General features: G+C 42.5%; 2 protein-coding genes and 1 pseudogene across 2 annotated transcripts in view; 2 read left to right on the plus strand and 1 right to left on the minus strand.

The window, feature by feature from the left end:
• Positions 1–3012: 3012 nt before the first annotated feature.
• On the minus strand, positions 3013–3870 carry LOC147798434 (uncharacterized). Its single transcript, XM_087139990.1, has one exon. The coding sequence runs from the start codon at positions 3868–3870 to the stop codon at positions 3013–3015; it is 858 nt and encodes a 285-aa protein (XP_086996116.1).
• A 3425-nt stretch (positions 3871–7295) lies between these two features.
• Positions 7296–8144, plus strand: LOC147798435 (uncharacterized; annotated as a pseudogene).
• Positions 8145–9344: 1200 nt separating this feature from the next.
• LOC110986592 (aminopeptidase N-like) overlaps positions 9345–21035 on the plus strand; it is a 93496-nt gene continuing 81805 nt past the window's right edge. The window contains exon 1 of the mRNA XM_087139887.1: positions 9345–9449. Coding sequence (XP_086996013.1) covers positions 9365–9449 — 85 coding nt within the window. The 5' untranslated portion in view covers positions 9345–9364. The remainder of the gene's footprint in view (positions 9450–21035) is intronic.

Consider the following 21035-nt stretch of genomic DNA (forward strand, 5'->3'; position numbering starts at 1 on the left):
TATGCGGTGTGCATTCTATACAAGTATTCATACTGCAGTTCTATAATCCTTGTAGTTAAGAATATTATTTATCATGCCACTTTTGTGAATTATGTTTGCATTAACTCAAGCTTTTGGGGAACTTGCCTGCCACAGGGTTCCTGCACCACTTTAGGCTACATCACTGCTAAGCCACCACACCAGGGTAATTATTTACCACAAAGTGTTGATACAGTGTTTCAACTTGACATTTTTACAACATTGTGTACACTAGATGTATAAGTGCATTAAATGTGTTGTATTTTGTATACAATGAATATCTTTGGTTGTAACCACTTATGCAACAATTTTGCATACAGGGAAATGTTTACCGAAAGAAGCTGATGAAATGAAAGCCACAAATAATAATCAAATCAATCAATCAATTAAATCAACATCCGGTTTCCGACTGAATTCCTTGGGGAATCAGTCAAGGGAGAGTACCTCATCTTCTATCACTGGAGGATGGATCTACCACCCCACTACCAGGGGCGGCCTAGAATCGTCCGGTCACATCAATAAAACATGACAGAAATTAATCCTAATTGAGGAATGGATAAGATAAAAGCAAAAGCAAATCAACACCAAAGAGTAAATAGCATGTACTTTGCAAACACGAGGGACAGAAATGAAGCAAAGGGCGACAGCACACGACGAGTCGCGTCGTGTCGTGCGTCGCGTCGTGTTTCAGGCGACGTAATAGGCGACGCGATGCACGACACGACGTACAACGCGACGCACGACGGTACGACGGGCGAAGGAAGGGCGACGTTTTATGGTGCACTATTTACGACAAACATTTCTCCCTCTCTCTTGCCTCCTTCCGTCGCCCGTCGCGTCAATTCTTCTCAAGGACTCTTGTGGCTGGTTGCAAGTTCTGGTACCAACTGCCCACACGCACTGCCAAGCGACCCACACAAATTGTATGACCTAATTCTGGGGGAGTTAGAATTTCAAAAAGGGGGGGGGGGCAAAATCAATTCTATTACATAATTATTAGGAAGATCAAAATTAGAGCAGGAAAAGTTAAAACAACGTTGTGGCTCATGTTATCCATTTCCTGGAGACAAGGCTGATAGTTGGTCGTGACGCTCTTTCTAATTACATTTGATTAAAAAAAACAAACCTTTTCTTCAACATTTCACTCTTCATTAAAACACAAAGTTAGAAAGTAACTTAATATGCATGAACATGAACAATAACAGAAACAAGACGTGCTACCTATTCGCTCTTTGTACGCTACCGCCATAGTCATGCAGAGCCTCGATCTGGCAGCTTTTTCCGTGTATGTTGGTAAGTAATTTTGGGCATGATGTTGCCTTAGTTCTTCTACCATCTATACTCTACAATTGGACAATGTTTCAAAAGCTGTCAGTTCAAGGCTCTGTATGCCCATGGCGGCAGCGTACAAAGAGCGAATGCCATGTACTGGGTGCATGCAGTCCACTGTTCAAGTAAGAATTTCTGCTCAGCTTATTAGCATTAAAAGTAGCAACCCAGCATTTTTCTGAAAAAAGGGAGATTGTTTGGCCCCCAAAATGGTGAGATTGTGTAAATCGTTGCTAGGATCAACTGCCTGGGTCTTTGAGCTATCCTATGAGAGCAGAATGGCTAAAAATTACAACTGAAAAATGGCCCTAAGTGCCCAAGAAGGCTGAGGGTAGCCACTTGAAAAATGGCTGCAATCAGACTTTGAAAAAATCACTTTTCGGGGGTGATTTTGTTTTGTGGGAATAATTAAAAATGTAATTGGTTAGTCCACAATAAATTGAAAGGAAATCGACAGATTAGGGACCAGACAATAATTTTATTTGTGTTCACGCAATCTCAAGGATGTTGGTAAGCATGTTATTGGGCCCTGGACAGTGCCAATTTTACACTACAACTGAAAAATGGTTCTAAATGCCCAAGAAGGTTGAGGGTTGCCTCTTGAAAAATGGCTGCAATCAGCCTTTTCGTGTCGTTCGACGCGTCGTGTGTGTACAAACGAAATGGCAAGAAGGCGACGGTTCGACCCGACGGCACGACGCAAGGGGGCCGTCGTGCCGTCGCGTCGTGTAGTTGCGTCGCCTGGACGGAGGCTAAAGAGAGAGAGAAATGTTTGTCGTAAATAGTACACCATAGAGCAGACTAGTTTGGCACTAAACCAACGCACGAAGAAAGACTTCACGACGAACCGCACGCGTGCCCGAAATTTTAACCATGCATGCGCATGTAGTAGCCTAGTTTTGGTTTCAAGACGTTAGTGCTTGATAGCGGACACCGTGCATAGTGCGCCCCCTATCGACTAACAATTAGACTGTGCGCCAGCTCGCACTAAACGTCTTGGGAATCTTGCAGCAGCGTTTTAACTTGTTCTTTATTTTTCCCTCGGCTTTCCAAGGGAACCAATCAGCACTCGCTAAATTGCATGCATAATAAATTTTGATGACCTCAATAATACATAATAAATTTCAATGACCTCAATAATACACCATGGTAAGGTCACATGCATCTTGGCTGTCTGCAGTCCCGTCAACACAGACACGACAACACAGCGTTCGTACAGAGTTAGCACGGAGTAGAACGGGTGATACTCAGACTAGATTAGGCCTAGGATATGACAGAGGATGCTGTTCTTGGTGACCCATAATCATGTACAGTCAGTATGCCTCACCAGCTAACTAAAGCGTCCTTAGAGACCATATAGACCTTATAACCTTCGAGGACGGAGTACCCGGACTGCAAGTTGGTTGTCGTTTTCTTGCTGCACGTGTAGGTTTATTGCCGCTTGTGTGAGTAATTTGGCCTCAAGCAGCATGCTCACTTTGATGCAGCACAACTGTAGTCCCCAACGATATCTTTTAAAAGAGTGGCATTTCTAGTATGGAGTGAAAAATATGTCTTACATGCCACTGATCCCTTCCCACAAACGAGACACTATTGACATCGTACTTGCTCGCGTGAAGCCGCCATGTTGTCGAACTTCGAAGTACATCATGTACATGTACATAATTAATAGAAGGTGGCGTCGTCAAGATTTCTGGACTTGTTAAGGGCGAGAAGCTGGGCCGTAATCTTCCTGCACAGCCGGTCGGTGGGATCCTTAGCCAATTTCCGGTAAGGGCCCGTGGAGATGAGCTCATCCATCTTGTTCTGGTATGTGTGGACGTCGAGGATCACGCTGGCACGGCCCTTGTCGGCGGGGAGGATCACGATGGAACGATCCTGCCATAGAGCCTTCAGGGCGCTGCGTTGCTCCCGGTTGATGTTGCTCCTGGGCGGGCGTGCCCTCCGTAACGTGGCGTTGATTTCTCTGCGGACCAGATCAGCTGTTTCCGGGTCAAGCCTCTTCAACGTTGTTTCCACACTGGCCACGATCTCCGTTGCCGGTACGTGGTCGGGGGTGACGGCGAAGTTGAGGCCTTTCCCTAGAAGAGATGTCTCGACGGTGGTGAGGGTCCTCGCGGAGAGGTTGACGACCCACTTCGATGTGTCAACGGCAGATTCGATTGGGCGCTGGGTGGTGCGATGGGCCGAACTCTCCTCAGTTAGGTCTTGGAACTTGGCGAGTTGGCGGGCCTTGCACTTCTCGAACTCCCGGCGGCAACGGCGGTCGATATGCTGGGTGAGGCAGGCACGGTCAGCTTCACTGAAAGTGGACCGGATCTGGGCCAAAGTGGAGTCCACCTCGGCCTCGATGGTCTTCTTCGTGGCTCTGGTCAGGTGTATTCTCTCACGTAGAAAACGAAGAGAGGCTGTCTCTGCCTTGGTGCGGACCGGAGGTTTGACCCTAAGGTCCTTGGGAATCACTGAGTTCTTGATGCAACGGACAAGGAAGGTCAGGTGGTTGGAGTAGTGGGCAAACTTCATCCTGCAGAGTTCATACCTACGTATGAGCTTAAGGGCAGTGCGCCCATATGTTGAATCAATAGAAGAGATAAACATAATCACCGCGGTGGATGACAAATACAGAAAAAGAGACATCAACAGAGACAACGGCATCGACATCCCCGGTTTCTGGCTCCCCACCATCCGCCAACACAACCACCGGAGCACCGGAGCGCAACGGAGCCATACCGAGGACACGCCCCTTCACGCCCATGAAGTGGAGCGAACGACGCCCCCTGAGGTCACCTGTACTGCGTCCGCAATACACGGCGGGGGACACGCGGAGGACGCGGTCCGGCGGTATGTAGCAGACCCTACAGCATCTAGACTTCAGTTGCCTGATGAAGGCTAGCAGCACTAGCAGCCGAAACGTCGCTACTAGCAACACGACACCGCGAGTCATCGATTATCTTTTTACTTTATATGTACATAATTATAATACCAAGTCTATGAATATTTAAGAAGATCGGACATTTGCATACAACTGCCACACCCCCATTCCTGCAAGATTCCCAAGACGTTAGTGAGAGTAAGTAAAATCTAGGTGTGCGAGGGCGCTCTTCAACAGAAATAAAACAACTATTTATCACTGACGTCTTGAGCCAAGACTAGTAGTAGCCAAGCGGAGTGTGGTGACTGTGCGCGCGTGCGGTTCGTCGTGTGGTCTTTCTTATAAAAAAGTAATTAGAAAGGAGGCGACAGAACTGTCGTAGCATCGCGTCGTGGTGGCGGGGCGACGGGACAACGCGCCGATGCAGTTTTGAAGGCTATTGAACACCATACTTTCTTCATGCGTTGGTTTGATGCTTAACTAAACACATTCCAGCACTTCAAACATATTCCAGCGTATTAAAGACATGGATATAAGAGGAATCAACATTGATTAAAAGATGATGCACAAAATGCCGGTGATAAAAAGAGATTTAAAACAGCAAGACACAAGTAATAGAAGTAGGTGTGGCAACTACAAGAGCGCCCTCTTATATTATAAACCGAAGATAACTGGGGAGAATACCCTGTAGAAGGGGGGGGGGTATGGACTATCCAAGCACACTCAGAATTTTGAAGCTGATCGGAAATGCTGGAAGCCCGACCCCTTACGGTAGAATTTTCACTCGTTGCTACTGAACATTGATGGCCGAACAATCGTTCCTGTTGCTGGCAAAGAAACACTGTACTGAACTACAGCTCATTACCCAGTAAAGCTGTAGTCTCCAAAATGCTACACGATCAAGACATGATCCAGTAGACAGCTGCAGTGACCAGCAACTACCGCAGATGCAAAGGAGGAGTCTCCACCAGCAAGCAAGCAATCCAGGAGGCAAGTTCGTGCAGCTATATACATACCAGACATGTATACCAGTAAACTGAACTCTCTCAACTAAAATGCACTCTAACAAGGTAATGGCACCAAATTGTGTTTCATTGCCAAAGCAGGCAAGCTTCATTGTTCATCTAGAAGTTATTAAATAACTTTCGTTTACGCGTGGTGATTATGAAATATTGTTTGCCAAACGTGCAGCTGCTTGGATTCATGTGAAACAGTACAAACAGGTGCTTGCTCATCAGTCCGAAACAAAGATACTGAGGCGAAAGATCCAGGGCTAGACGGACAAATCAGCATCAGACTTCACCCACTCTTAGTGTAGGAGAGACTGTCACTCACGCATCGGCCTGATCAGCCACTCAAGACGCTGCTATAAGGAACCTCCACTCACAGCTCAACCCCATAGTCTCTCGAGCCTTCGATTCCATTCCATTCAAGTTATACGCATGTCAAAAATTGCCGGCAAACACGTACAAGAACCAAAGTCTAGAGATGTGCCGACATGACAAGCTGTAACAGAAAAGTGTTTATATTGCCGGATATTGTACATTAGATTTGTCATGGGAATGTCATGGCAACTAGTTTTGTGTTCAAATCATTGATAACATTGGTGCTCCAGGAAGAATCGAATGCATGACAAGAAAACGCTTGATTTTCGTCGGTCTGTAAAGTCGTACTTTAAGAGGCTGCTTATCCACTCTAAAAACTCCCGGGTCAGATTGACCCAGAGTTGGGTCTAGGCTCATTCGGCATGACCTTTATGTCACGCCGGCACCCAATTCTGGGTCAATCTGACCCGGGAGATTTTACAGTGTATGGCCCAGATAGGTTTTTGGGAGAAGTCGCCCAGATTTCTAAACGCATTTGTTTTGAATACTCTCTTTATAAACAGTCTCTTTACTAGGAAACCATTTTGTTCAATGATACTTTTGCACGTATTACTGTTACCGCTCGTCCGTATATGGGCCCCAGGGTGGAGATGCAAACCAAATTACAAATTATTTTCTTTTACGCAGTAACATAAGAGATGAAACACACTATTCGCAATTAGAGCATAAAAGTAGCATAGGCCCTAAAGTTATGTGCATCCCAATAACCATATTCTAAGCATGACCGTATTGCACAACAAAAACTTTTTGTGAATGTCGATCCGGAAGGCGAATTCATCAAAACTGGGCAATGCGGTTCAAATACTAAACTGGTTCATATTTCGTTAATTGTTCAATGTGAATTAATTAGCCAGGATAGTGATGATCGGCTGACAATCACGATGGTTGCGTAGTATCGTCTTTAGCAGGGCAGACATCACGTATGTTTCACCCTTATTCGACGAGTGGAAATCAATGACTGCGGTTACTTGACCTAACCCTTGTGAACCATACGGAATTGTCCTTAGGAACTTGCCAATCCTCGGTTGAGACTTCTCATTTTAATGACTTCATTGCAAATTAACAAACGATCATATTGAAACTCTTTGTTAATAAACCGAATACAAAATCACAGAATAGCGAAAAGAAATGCCGCATAAATATAAAATTTAGCCTCAAAGCGGTTGCTAAGACGATAAATTGTTTCCATTTTCAATCGATCTCTTGGGTTTTTTTTTCACAAAATTTCTAAATTTTAGAAGTTTTCCCAAAACAGTGAGACACTGCATACGACAGGCTATAATCTCAACTACATAATACAGTCAGTTTTTTTGACGAGGAACCTACAGAATTTCTCGACTCAGCTGATTCACAAAACACTGAAAAGAGCGTGAAATGCTGCTTGAACATTTTCTCCATTTTCAATCGATCTCTTGGGTTTTTTTTTCACAAAATTTCTAAATTTTAGAAGTTTTCCCAAAACAGTGAGACACTGCATACGACAGGCTATAATCTCAACTACATAATACAGTCAGTTTTTTTGACGAGGAACCTACAGAATTTCTCGACTCAGCTGATTCACAAAACACTGAAAAGAGCGTGAAATGCTGCTTGAACATTTTCTCCAGTTATTGCAGTGACAGAGGAACAACGTAGCTCTCGGTGACGGAAGTACGTCAGGTTGACAGTAATTACAACAGTAAAAAAAATCAATGCAGTCTATCAGGTATGGTTTACAGAAGCATTTCAAAGACAGAGAAAGCAACCCAGTTGACATTGTGAAGGATCAAGCCTTTGGCCGTTCGAATAGGTGCTTCAAAGCAGTACTCGTTCACTTGAAAAAAAATTGGAGAGGGCTATGTGGAACATAAAAATCCCATTACTCCAGAGGACATGGACAAAATAAATGCTTCATCTGTAACGAATATCGCCACACCAGCTGGTCTTCAGAACAAGGCATTCATAGACATTATGATTTATTCTGCAGCCGAGGCAGAGAAAACGTAAGAGACAAGAACAACACGAACTTACACATATGACTCCAACGGGCACATCACAAAACGTGATCACCTGACGAAAAATGACGACAAAAGCCGAGCAGGTCTTAAGTACGAAGTGCCCGGGAACCCCGCTGTCCTGTGAATACCTTTCTCCTGTGCACACAGAAGCTGCATCTCAACTGTGAATCTCTTTGGTAAAGAACGAAAGACAACTCTTGCACCAGCTAAGACACATGGTATTGTAATGCACCACTTGGAAAAAAACAATCTGTCCAACAAACTGAAGGTTATTTCCATGAAAGCAAAATGTGGCAAGGTGTATACTAACCATTGCTTCAGAGCTACAAGCGTCACAATTATTGACAATGCTGGGTTCGAATCCAGGGACATCATGACTGTTTCTGGCCATCATCAGAAACAAGCATCAAGAATTACAGCCACAATGAGAGCAAGAAACGTAATATGAGTGCTGTTTTAGCTGCTGCTTTGAACTCTGAACAGTCTGTCGCTGAATCGTCATCATCTCATACGGACCCCAGAGCACAGCCAAACACAGGGTAATTTTCCCCATTGTTGACAAAATTTTAAGAATCTCTTATTTTTTTAGACATGGCTAATTCACCAGTTCACTCAGGCAATTTTAATACCTCATCACCAGTGTCTACAAATGTCAACATTGATGCTAATGCAAGATCCAATCCCACTTTCCTTTTCCATGGATGCATAATCAATTTCTACAACTAAGAGTCCTGTTATTTTCAGTCATTTAAGTCATTTATGAAAAACCGAAGAGTTGAGTCTTTAATATTTTATTAAGTTGAACAGATAGAAAATTTGAAGGCCTGAACATTTAGTTTAATCTTCCAGCTGTTGTATATTTCCTACAATTTTTCTTGAACTCTGTTTGCTGAAACTTCTTTCCGAAGTATTAATGAGATACTGGTACTTTACAGGGATTGTACAACAGTGGTTAATGAATATATTCAAACGTTGCTGTTCCGCTTGGAATTCTGGAATTAGATTTGATGAATGTAAATTCCAGTTTGGTGTTTTGTTATTGATTTTTAGCTGTGCAGAATCTGTGGGGAGGCGTTATAAAACAAATACTGACTGCTTTATCTCGCGGTATAGTAAAACTAGCCTCCCGATGTGATCCATGGAGCATTCTATTTTCCCGAGGCAAAGGGAGAATAGAATGCTCCACGAATCACCTCGGGAGGCTACTTTTACTCTACCACCCGAAGCAGTCAATTTGACCAGAGGTGACACGGGGCGCGTAAAATTGTCCCTTAACGCACGACCAACTTGGAATTTCGCAGACGCCTACTGATACGCGTTATCGTAAGCTTGTGCTCCCCACATGGCAGCGTAATCCAGTTCGCTCGTCACCAAGGTGGACGCGCCACGATTTACAGGCGCCCATTGGACAATCGCTGAGGTTGCGCGTTAACTACCGATTCCATGGCTCCACGGCGATCAATGCACGTCATCCCTTGTGCGGTGCATGTGCAGTGGGCGTGGTTTAACTAAAGTGAAATCACACTTAATTTAAGAACCAGATAGGACATCATGTCGCCCTGTTTTTGGCAAACTTGGCGTAGCGTAAAAGAATGGGCCTGACACCTCTAGCTTTACTATGATCTCTATGGTGACAACATTAGGCCTTAAATTCAGAAGGGCGCCACCTTGCTGCTGGACAGGGCCAGGACGGTTCAGTCACCATGCAAAGTTCACTAGGCCTACTGATACTTCGAAGCAGGACGGCTTCAACTGTTTAGTCGATGCACCCGTCTTACCCGACCTGGGCCCCACCGAACATGGAAAAAACCAGAAAGGCAGTGGGGAGATTTTCCGAGGGAGTCCGAGGTAAATCTTTTTCTTGTCTGCTTGTAAATTATTGCAAGAGTGTTAATGAATGCTGTCGATGTCGATTGTTCTTAAGCCCCTAGGACCAGGGAGAAAAAAGCCCGGGCTATCATCAGTGAGTACAACTTAAACGAACTTTGATAATGTTTAACATGGCTGTGCTTGTCTGTAAGCACTGGTTAGAACAGGTGACTATGACGTCTCAGCTTTTGAGTCATTTCCTTCTTTGAATCAAAGTTCTCTCTCGCGGAGTGCTTGCTGTTGCGCTTAGGGCAGAAAGAAAAATATATAAGCAGGGAATGTTTTGCCTTAACTTTAATGCTGCTGTTTACTAACAGAGGAATCTGTGGCTTTAGGACGTGAACAGCTGCTTGCCGTGTTTTGCAGAATGATTCATATCTAGCTTTAACAAATGTCTCCGTGACTTAAGTGTTCACTGTGAATAAAGGAAATCACCGTTTTGACAGAGGAGATTCTTTGTGTCACAGATGATCCTCGAGCTATCTAATATCTTTTCAGACAGGAGGTTTTTCATCAAGAGTTTAGACCAGTTTATCTAATTACAACTTGCTGTTTGGGATATCTGAATAGGAAGGCTGTTATCTTCGTTGCTATAATATATTGGGAAAATGAAAGGGTCTATGAAGACCTCTATGGACAAGCAATTAATTGTTTAAAATGTTCAGTAGTATGTCAGTAGCAAGATAGGAGATGTAAAAATGGACAAAATTCCATTTTGTTTTGGTCAATTTTACTGACCCCTATAATGAATGTTGTTTTTTTTAATGGCGCTTTCAGCCACCGAGGCCTATTTGCGCCAATAACTATACGTTTATTCATAATCTTTATAAATCACCATCACATTACGTTACGGAAGTTAGGAAGAAACACCAATTTTAAAGGCAGGCGGGAAATTAGGAGTACCTTGGAGAAAACCTGTGAGAGGGAGTATGGACTGGAAACCGAATGCACTTAAAAGCCTGGGCCTAGCCGGGACTTGTCCACGTATACGATGCCAGCTCCATGTAACAGCATGGGCCACAGTACGACCACCGTGTGGGCAATTATACACAAGTGTAATTGAATGGAACAGCCGAGCTGATTTGGAAGCATTTTTTACCCCTTGTCGTTCGCGATAAATGAAACCTTCTCTTCTTCTTGTTTATGGGCGTTCTTTGATTTCCCAAAGATCGTGGGCGTGGAGTCTGAATTCGGTTATCGTTTAAATTAATCCCAAACAAGTCGTACATGTTTGGAAGAAAAAATATAAACTGTGGCTTGAAATGCGCGCTGCACAGTTTGGAATTCGTTGTCAGTCCTGGCCATTTGGCTCTGGTTAGCTTGACTTTTGATGTCCAAAGTCTACATTTCGCTTCGGTTGGACAGTTATGCGGGAAGGTTATACAATAGATGTTGCCACACGTCTGCATGATCTCGAAACTCACCCAAACATTGGACTGAATTTTCCGAGCTCGACCTTAGACCAGCATTGACGCGCGAGCGGCGCGTGACGATGTCTTCTCAAATATACGTCACAGATATGTACATTTTCTATGTTAATGGGAGGAGTCGTTTCGCCAATTTTTTGATACCCCTCCCCGTTTATTTATCAAAATTTTCAACTGAAAGTAATAAAATTCACTTTCTATGGGCCCTTTCAGATGTTATGTTCAACTTTGTGTATATATATGGCTTAACCCCAACTGAAGTTTTGGTTGTTATTCTTAGAATGGACAGAATTGATACTTCGCTTTACCTATGATCATTCTGACGACGTGGGTCATTCTTCTCAGTCAGTAAATTACAGACTTCCGCCCTCTCGCGTCCTACTGAAATTCCGCACCTGGAATTACCTTCTAATCTTAAGTGCGGAAGCAAGATATACCCGGTATTTTGCTGATAACGAGAGTGACATTAACACTTGAGCCTACGAATTAGGGCAGTTTTTCTTGTGTCGTAGCTCTTGGGTAACAACCAGTTCGTCATATAACATCCAAAAAGTATTGGCTTGGGGAGGGGCCTATTATATTCACTATTGTCATTTTTTTAAAAATTAAATGACAAGAATACTTTGTGCGTGTAACGTTCAAGAATACCGTACAGAGGATTCTCAAGTCATCTCTCCACGTTTTAACAAAACGGAACTGTGAGCCGATTTTTGCTGCATGTGAATTTGAGGACAAGAAATTAAATGATATTATTGCATATGTGTATGCGCGACAGTACTTTTCTTCTGTCCTCAGGGAATCGCATGTTTCTCCATTCCATTACTAAGTCTTCTTCCTTTTGTCGCTCTCTTATTTTTTGCTGGATAATGTCCGCCAATTCGTCACTAACTAGGTTATACCCAGCTGCCAAATAGGCAGGCTTGTCCCTTAATAGCTCATTACCCCTCATTATGTGATTTTTGTTACAAACCCCCCATCACCCACGAAGTGGATGAGTGTTCAGGAAGTGTAGTAGGAGCAGGTTCCCTCGGAAATACTGGCGTCCTTAAGAAATGACCTTCCCTTACCTTACACACTTGCCCTGTGTGGAAATGGGCTCTATAAACCATTCACGTCTTGTAGTGCTCTTAGCCTCCGCAGGAGTCCCTCTAGGTGTCTAGTTGGTAAGTCTAAGGCTCAGGTTTTTACTTCCAAGCTTTTCTTGTATGCCTCAAAGTTACAGATCTGCCAAAGGAACATCGTCTTCCTCCCCCATGAAATGTGCCATTCATTGCAACTGGGCTTCAATTAGCTGGCTTCCAAGTCTGAAAGTAGGGCAAATGTAGTCGAAAGTGTGCCCAATGTGGGCAGAGATATTAGCCTATAATGGCAGGCATATTTAGTTCAGATTATTTGTATTTGCTAAGCGCGAGGTTATTCTTGAACAATGCCGTTGTTGTCACTACTGTTGCTAAATACACCCAACTCTGTTCTTTTAATAGATTTAATACGTAAATAGTGTATTTGCCAACCTGTCAAATGCATTTTCCGACCGCGCGTCTGCGTTCTGTGGATAAGAATCTGAAACATTGTTAATGTTTAAGAAAACTGTGAAAATCTTTGCAAAGTATTAGATTGGTTGTTTTAACACAAATTGGCTACTGTAATTTATTCTGCCTTTTCCTTTACATGTTAGGGCCTAAAAGAGATTTTGGTTCTTTGTGGGGGACCGTAACCGCAGTGCTTATCTCAGGCAATGTGAGGATTATAAGGAAGCCTGATTGTTGCCTCCAATTGAATGGAAACGTCTCTTGTCATTTTTATTTCTTATTCATTAGGCCCAGTGTCAGAAAGTGGAAATGAAATACACTGTATACCCTAATAAGAAAAACTGATCGTGACATTTACAGAATTTCTTTGTGTGGTAATATACATGGGAATCCATGTTCTCGTCTAGTGTCTGTCTTGCGCAGTGTAATTGAGGTCAAGTAACACAGTCTGTTCATACATTAAGGATATAATATTGAGGCGTGAGTTAACATGATCTATAGATCGATCGATCGATTGATTGTATTATTATTTTTGGGGGTGTCAGAGCGGGAGTATTAACACCCAACTGGATCCAGGCATAGATTTGATTTTAAAACTACGCCATAATACAAAACTTAAATTTCAGTAGCACAGCATGCTGGACAATGTTGCAGCTCTTGTAGTTCAAGTTACAGTCTTTGCCCTGGCAAGAGAGAACAAATTTGGCTTTGACACGGGAAGGGCGTCGTGTGAAGACTGACATTTCCGTAGGTCTTTGGAAGCCTTATTATTTGACAAGCTGCTGTCTGTAAACGAGAGACACTCATCGGCATAATAACGTGAGTCATTTCTCCAAGGCCGTGGCACTTTGAATCCATGTATGGTGTAAGTCTTGGAGTGTGTTTTGAGACTCTTTAACCCTAAAAGCGCCAGGTTGTTTGGACCATCTTATAGCGGGGGGGGGGTCAGATTCCCTCCCAAGAACTTCAAATTCGATGCATGCATTGACACGGCAACGGAAAGAGTGCACATTTTGGCTGAAATATGTGTTTAATTTTCATTTTAAATTTAATTTTAAATTTGGTGTTAACATGAACGCAAAGCGTTTCTGAAAACTCCAAAGGGGTCGGCTTCAATGAAAGAAATGTACCGCGGCAACAGCGTAAAAACATATTGAGCCTGGGAGGATTCCATTCTTGGCTTATTCCTTTTCTCTGTGCATTTTTAAGCGATGGTGTTATATCGCATAAGCTTTAAGTGCATGTAATTTTACGGCACATATCCTCTGTTGTTGCCGAAAATGATACATGTAATAAATTGACCTATATAAATGTAATGCAAATTGATATTGTTATAAAATTGACCAGTAATGTTATAACCCGATAATAAAAATAGTCGATAATGTATTAACCAAATTCCGACCCATATAGTGTGTAATATAATAATTCACAGTTCCAAACTTGAATATGAAAACATATAAACTGAACAGTGTCCTCGTGGATTTACATCGCATTAACAGCGCCCTCACTTCTCTGGGAAAGCTTGGTCAGTTTGAATGTTTAAACGGTGCACTTCGCAGTTCACTCAACTCCAAAAGCATTTGAAACAGTTCTCATGCATTGGGGGAAGAGTTTCAACATGCACTAAAGGTGATTTTAAGAAAAAGTTACTGCATTGATCCTTTTAGTTCGTACGAAAGCGTATTGCTGCCAACCCGAAAAATTATTTTATCGCGTTTAAATGACATAGTTATTTCGTTTAAACGACTTATTATCTCGTTTAAACGAGATATATAAATCTACGTCGATTAAACGAGATACTAACTCGTGAGATACTAAGTCGTTTAAACGAGCTACTAAGTCGTTTAAACAAAATAACTATGTCGTTTTAACGAGATAGCTAAAGCGAGATAGCTGTCGTGCGCAAACACATACCTAAAAGCTAAAAAAGGTACTCCAACCAAAAGGGATCCATGGTTATACCCCTCTAGCCCATTACTAAATCCATCCCGTGCGTGTTCGTGACATATCAGCTGCACCTGAACTATGGTTTTGCCTCTTTTCCATGAACATATTTTGGTGTTGGTTTGGTTAAACCTGACAGAAAAACCATAGCGTTCTTGTTGAAAATGGAACACTTAAATGTCACCTCTTTTTTTTTTTTTTTACCTATTTTATATCCGTGCTTATAAATACAGGCCTACTTGCTTTCAATCTTAGAGAAGAACGGAACAGAACAAACTGAACAAACAGAACCGACCAGAGCATTGTCATCGGTAACATTCCCTTGAGTCAAATCAGAGGTGTTATCAGCATGGATGTGGCGAGTAGGGTGCAAGGGGCTCTCCCCTTCCCTGAGAAAAATAAAAAAGAAAAAAAAAAGTGAAAGAACTGAGAGCTCAAAGGGAATGAATATCACCAGTTTACTTTAAAAACCTCAAATTTGTTCCCAATTTCACTGTTAGGGTTTATCAGATCGTGGCTAATGAGTACCTTGCTCCCCCATTCAGAAATATCTCAGCATTGCCGATGGTTAGTCCTGGAATGTCAGGTCACACACTCGATTCTACGGCTTCCTTTGGCTAAAAAACCACACTTTTTCTAATTCAGTAAAACCAACATTGTCTTCCCTTTTCTAGTCGACAGGATCTTGGATAATTATTCAATCATGAAATGATTATCACAAGATCCTGGTCACAAAGTTTGTGAACACAAAGTTTGTTCAGCAGTTTCCCCGTGGATCGCTTTCTTGTTTAGTTGAGAGTATTAATGTAAAAGGCCATAGCGCAATTATTAGAGGACACCTCAAGCAAAGATTTTGCCACCACATCCCATGCAACACACTGTTCGTAATTTCCCAGTTTTTGAGCACTGTCGGCCAGGAACGTAACAATTCATTTGTTAAAGCTGTGGAGACTTTTTATTTAGTACCTGCGTAAATAAAAACTACCTAAAGTACAGCCCACACTGATTAAAATTATGAGTCAATCTTTAAGAAGAATGATGAAGGGCACGACCATAAAGACGGGGCCTAGTGGTGTTCAGCTCTCGGTCTCGACACGCAGATCACTGACTTCTATCCTACTGATCTCCAGAGCTGGTCTGAGAGCCTCAGAGTTAAAGGTCACACAGCGTACTTCCTGAATCCTCGTGCAGCCCACCTATGGGGATTTTACATGGCACCGCGCTTTCGCGTTTTATGAATCTTTGAAGAATGATTTCTAACTGAAACCACCCCAAGAAACACTCAAGACGGAATATTATCTTTGTGATTGTTAAGTTAATATTGTTGAAGTTTCTCCTGAGGGTAGTATTAAAAAAACACTTCCGAGAGCTTCGTTCCTCGGTCTCTTTGTTCATGGTTGACACAATTTCGTTTTCACTTCGTGTCCTTATGACACCTACAGCCGATGGGTCCTAGATTTAATCGGGCTGCCATGATATAACTCTTGTCAGCAAAGGTTCTAGCAAAATATTAGAACTTTTTATAAATGCCGACTATTCGTTAAAGTTTATTTCCCTTAGAATACTTAACTGCCAAACATATCTCAGTTTTACCCCAAGACTACCACAAAATCATTCTTTGTGATCTTCAAGTAATTCCGTAAGTTTTTATTTGCAAAAGAGTTCCCAAGATGTACGTGTAGTTTGATTTTAGTAAGTTTTGATTTTTAGGAAGATTTTAAGAAGTGAGAGGTCAGTTTTTGGCATGGCACAATATGTCTCATTCAGATCAGTTTTCAGCTTCTATTTAATATGCTTGTAAATATTTAAATATAAATATTAATATATTTAAATATTTCTCAGGGGTGCTTTTTTGAAAACGAAATAACCGAAAAACAATCGCACATTCTGAAATGTTGGCCGACACTATGCGTGCGAAAAATGGTTCGCGAGAATATTGCGTTAATTGCGAATGCGCATGACTAAATGACCGCGCGTCTAGGTCCCAGTCTTTAGGGGCTGCAACTTGGGGACAAATACTGACAGCGTACGTATAACAACCTTTAAACAATGCGTTCATTGAATTTCAGCCAACGTGAGGCTTACGTACCACTTGAGAAAAGACTAGCAAGCATTTCCATTCATCACGTTACCACTACACGTTTGAAGGGGCCTGTGCTTTTCTGATTTTTTCTGTTATATTTTCAGTAGCCAAATTAATATCCATTACATTACCTGACACTTCCTCATTTGTAAACAACAGCATGGTTCCAGGGGAAGTTGTGAGAATTACTGGTCCTGAGGTGTAAGTCAACCAACTACCTTCCGATGCTAAGCAGGGGGAGGTGGTCAAGCTGACTGCAGCGGCTGCACTTCGGGGGTCTTATTAGGCCCAGCATTCATCACTCAAATGTTGATAGTGCTGCTGCTAGGGGGTTTGCAGGGGGTTCCCTGAATTATGACAGACATCGCTGATAAGTGTTCAAGAATGCTAAGTAATCAACTGGTCATGAAAGAATTCAATCAGGAAAATGTCATAGAATTACATAAAATACAAAGAAAATACTTCAGGCCTAAATCTAAATATATACAATAAATTCACCTCCTTGCAGCCCTTCGTTCTTTTATAGCCTGAATAATGAACGGATTTCTGGAACATGCTTTACACATGCTTCATTCATTTGTTTGTGACTAAACAATATACTCCACTGTGCGTGTGCTTCAACTGAGGACGCTAAACAAAGGTTGTGATTATGAGGATAAAGTCACCTACACCTAGGGACCAGTAATTCTAACTACTTAAAAAACAAAACAAACAAAAAACAGGCTGTATTTGTTTTACTACACCTAAATATTCAACCAATAAAATGATAGAAATCTCTAGTAACGTACTCGTAGACGCCACTGTTGTTTCAAAGCTGCATGGGCAGAATTCTGTGTGTCATGGCAACAGGGTGAAAATAGTCTAGTGCCAGCACCCTTTTATGTTTTTTTTTTGGTTCCGTAAAGATTGCGCTCCGCACTCTACGTATCTAAGAGGTGGGTTCTAGAGGGAATTTTGGGGCTACCCACAGAGCTCTATATTAAAACTAGAGCGCTAACTCATGTACAAATTGCCTACCTGCTGACCTACCTACATACGTACAGAAAACTCGAAATTTTATATCAGAATAGTATATGAATATCGAATTACGCACTCTGAATGTAACGCGCACCCGGTACCGCTAAAATCCGATTAAAAAGTCACAGTAAAATTATCTGCAAGGTAGACACGAACGCTTTTGCGTTGTTAACGTAGAGAAAAATAAAACATTCATTTACTGATAGTGTGTTCAGGTTGTTTGCCTGTTGGCTTTGTTGACGCATCGTTTCAGAATGCAGACGCAGATATGCAAAAACCGTACAAAATTTCGAGTTTTAGGTTTGTGCAGGCATCATTTTGTACATGAGTCAGCGCTCAGCTTTATGATTTCAACCAACACTCTGCGCAGCTAACGCGTGTAGACTAAACCTCAACCCCATGGCTGCGTGCGCGTTTTTCTTCAAGGTATATATGGTGGGAACCAACATGGCGCGGCAAGATCGTGCTCATGGGAATGAGGATGGTACAGACGCTAAGCACACCGAAAACGCGTCTACACAACTGAGCTCCATTATAAAACTAGATAGGACATCGCGTCCACAACGCGTCCCTCATACGCGTATTTTCAGGGGGTAAATAACAAGCGTTGCGAATTTTGTTGCGTGCGTGCACTTCCAAACGGAGTTTTTCAAAAACTTGTTGAGGTTATTGTGCTTCAGTCATCAGATTGGGAAGAAAAACTGAATTCTGCACCTGGAATGGAAAAAAGTTGGAAAGAATAATGGTTGAGGTGTACGCAGCAGGTATAAGTTAACGGGGATCAACGTCAAGTTTGGAAGAAGTAACAGAAGGAAATAGGAGTCGCAATTTTTTAGTTTCAGAAAGTCTCTCAAACAGTACTTTATTTTTAACTTTAAGCCTATAAAGTGAGAAATATAAGAGAGTCTATGTAGCCTATCTAGCTTTGTATATGAGACTTCACTATATCAAAGTTTGGACCGTCTGAATGTTATTTATTGGCAAAAGTGGTTTAAAAATTGAATGACTAATTTGTCCTTCATTTTCCCCAGATTTTCCCGGAAAAATATCCACAAAAGCCATAATTTGTGTTTGGGTCAGATCTATAGATGCATTGAACCCAAATCGTGGGACAAACGATGTGATCTGATTGGTCACTCCTTTAAAGCTGCGCTCACTATGTGCTCACAGAAAAGATTCTCACATCTCAGTATGCCACATGTCGGTTTTCAATAAAATTTACTCAGTATATGAATTAATTTTATTGAGTACAATTTTTTCTGCGAGTGTGTAAAATGAAAATTAAGACTTTCATTTTATTGATGAAGCTTTCAAATGTTGGCTCATCGAGACGGGACGAAAAACACATGGACAGTTTGGACATCATAATGTTACTGACAAAACCTATTGTATGTTCTGGTGGAATTATCAAATTTTTAAACACTAAAAAAATCAGGATTAAACTGACCCAAAGTGAAAATATTGCTGAAGCAAGACTCAGACAATAGGTGTAAAAAATGAATTTTAAAACAAAAACAAACGCACACACACATAAAAAACAGGTTAGCATTATCTCTGTTGAGTGGGTTAATTAATGAGAAAATGGTCAGTTCATTCCGGAAATGATATTCTTGCATTTTCTATTTATTTTTGGCTTGTTTTTGGGAGCGAGGCCAAGGGTTTAGAAATCATCCCATGAAAAAAGGTTATGTCACTAATTAATTTGAACCAGAAATGCACAGCATCCAGCATCACATTCCGCTCCTGAAGCGCCGCCATTGTTCGGTCGGGCATTTTGTGCACAGTCTTTATAATGGAGATCATTGGTCTACATAGAAAGGTGCGTGTGCGTTTTTTTGTGTTGACTCCAAAGAGCTATGTATAAAAAAATATAATATACAAATACTGACTGCTTCGAAGGGTACAGTAAAACCAGCCTCCCTACAGGGGTGTAGGCTGGTTTGGCCCCGGGGAGGGTGCATTTCAAGAAAACGAACCTCCAACTTCCAGCGTTTAAACGAGGAAGGCAAGTGTGCACGTGAAAAGCAGATTGCCCCAGATACATGTATTTGCTGTTTACTTTTCGGTCATCTTGTATCAAAGCCCCACGTACTTTCACCTTAATAAAATAACGTACTGCTGTTTTGTTTAAAAAAAGTGGAACTCCCTTCTGCTGGCGAGGGGTGCGTCCACACCCTCCCCCGCCTACGCCCTTGCCGGAGGTGATCCATGGCGAATTCTATTCGCTGTGGGAAAATAGAATGCTTCATGGATCACCGGAGACTAATTTTACCATACCAAGAGACAAAGGAGTTTTTCTTTTAGAATATCTCACCCGCAGATTATGAACAATTTAAGCTAAAAATTAATAACGAAACACCAAAGAGCAAATCGTCGGTGTTCCATTTTGCAAATCGTGTGTGACGTAAGAATGTGTGTACCAACAACATACACGAGCCTACGTGATGAAGGGAACTTGACAATTTGCATCTTCGTTCAGTTAACTTATTACATATGTAGCTAGTACGTATTCTGGTTCAGTGGATTCGAGAGTGACAGATAAAGGTTTACATTGTGAGCCGAAATACACGCTTGGGTGGCATGATGTCATTGCTACGGATATAGTTCTTTGGTTGATACGGGTATAGTTTTTTTCAGAGCAAGGCTGCACATGTAGAGCCGAGTGCGTATAAAGCCTCCCCTGCTAGTACAAAGCCTCTCCACCACAAAGACTGCTGCAGCGCCTCCTCGTGGCAACACATGGTAACCAGGTATCTTGCGACCCCAGGCTAAACCTGCAGTGGATCTCGGAGTTGCAATGGTCCCCAGAGACAAGGAATACAGGCCCACCAGTGTTTGGACACGCCCTGGCACCATGTCAACCACTGCCCCTGCTGTGAGTTTAATAGCCCCAACTAAATAGTTCCACTGCTTTGTGGTCGGTTCGGTAGAACCAAAGGCTAAGGGAGTAAACCCTTAGTAGGCGGTTACTGGCATTTTTGTCACCTTTCGGCAGCTCCTGCATCCTGCTACGTCCCCAGATGTCTCGACCCTATCTTGCCACTGGACCTGGACGCGACAGGACGAGAGAGTGAGACCTACTCTGAACAAATCCCTCTCACTGTAATACAATTCACGCACAAGTCACGACATCAAACTACCCCTTCCAGGCCCTGTGGCGTTTGGCGCCCGGCGAAGCAGCAGGTGCGGATACTCTGGGAGCTGTGGTCGCAAACCTGCACATAGGCAGCTCAGGGTATTGGGTCGCTCTCTCCTGGACCCTGAAGCAGCAGCGGAGTCCGGCAGCCTCCTGAGTGACCAAGTGGCCCTATTTAGGATCACTCAGCTTATCTCCTAGCATGAGGACGTTGGCTAGAAAAGGTGCCCTGCTTTGCTAAACCCTGACCAGCATACCACGATTGGCGGGGCTGGTGGTAGAAATCAAAAAGGAAAGAAATCGCAGGTACTCACCCTAGCGTCTTGGAATGTCCGAACTCTGCTTGACAACATCAAGGCAGAAAGACCAGAGAGGTCTGTTTTTGTGGCCAGAGAACTACCCCGGCACAAAGTTGATATTGCAGCTCTC

This window comes from Acanthaster planci, linkage group LG08, assembly GCF_054643075.1.
Source record: "Acanthaster planci isolate LZ-2023a linkage group LG08, COTS_SCS, whole genome shotgun sequence".
Lineage (NCBI taxonomy): Eukaryota > Metazoa > Echinodermata > Asteroidea > Valvatida > Acanthasteridae > Acanthaster > Acanthaster planci.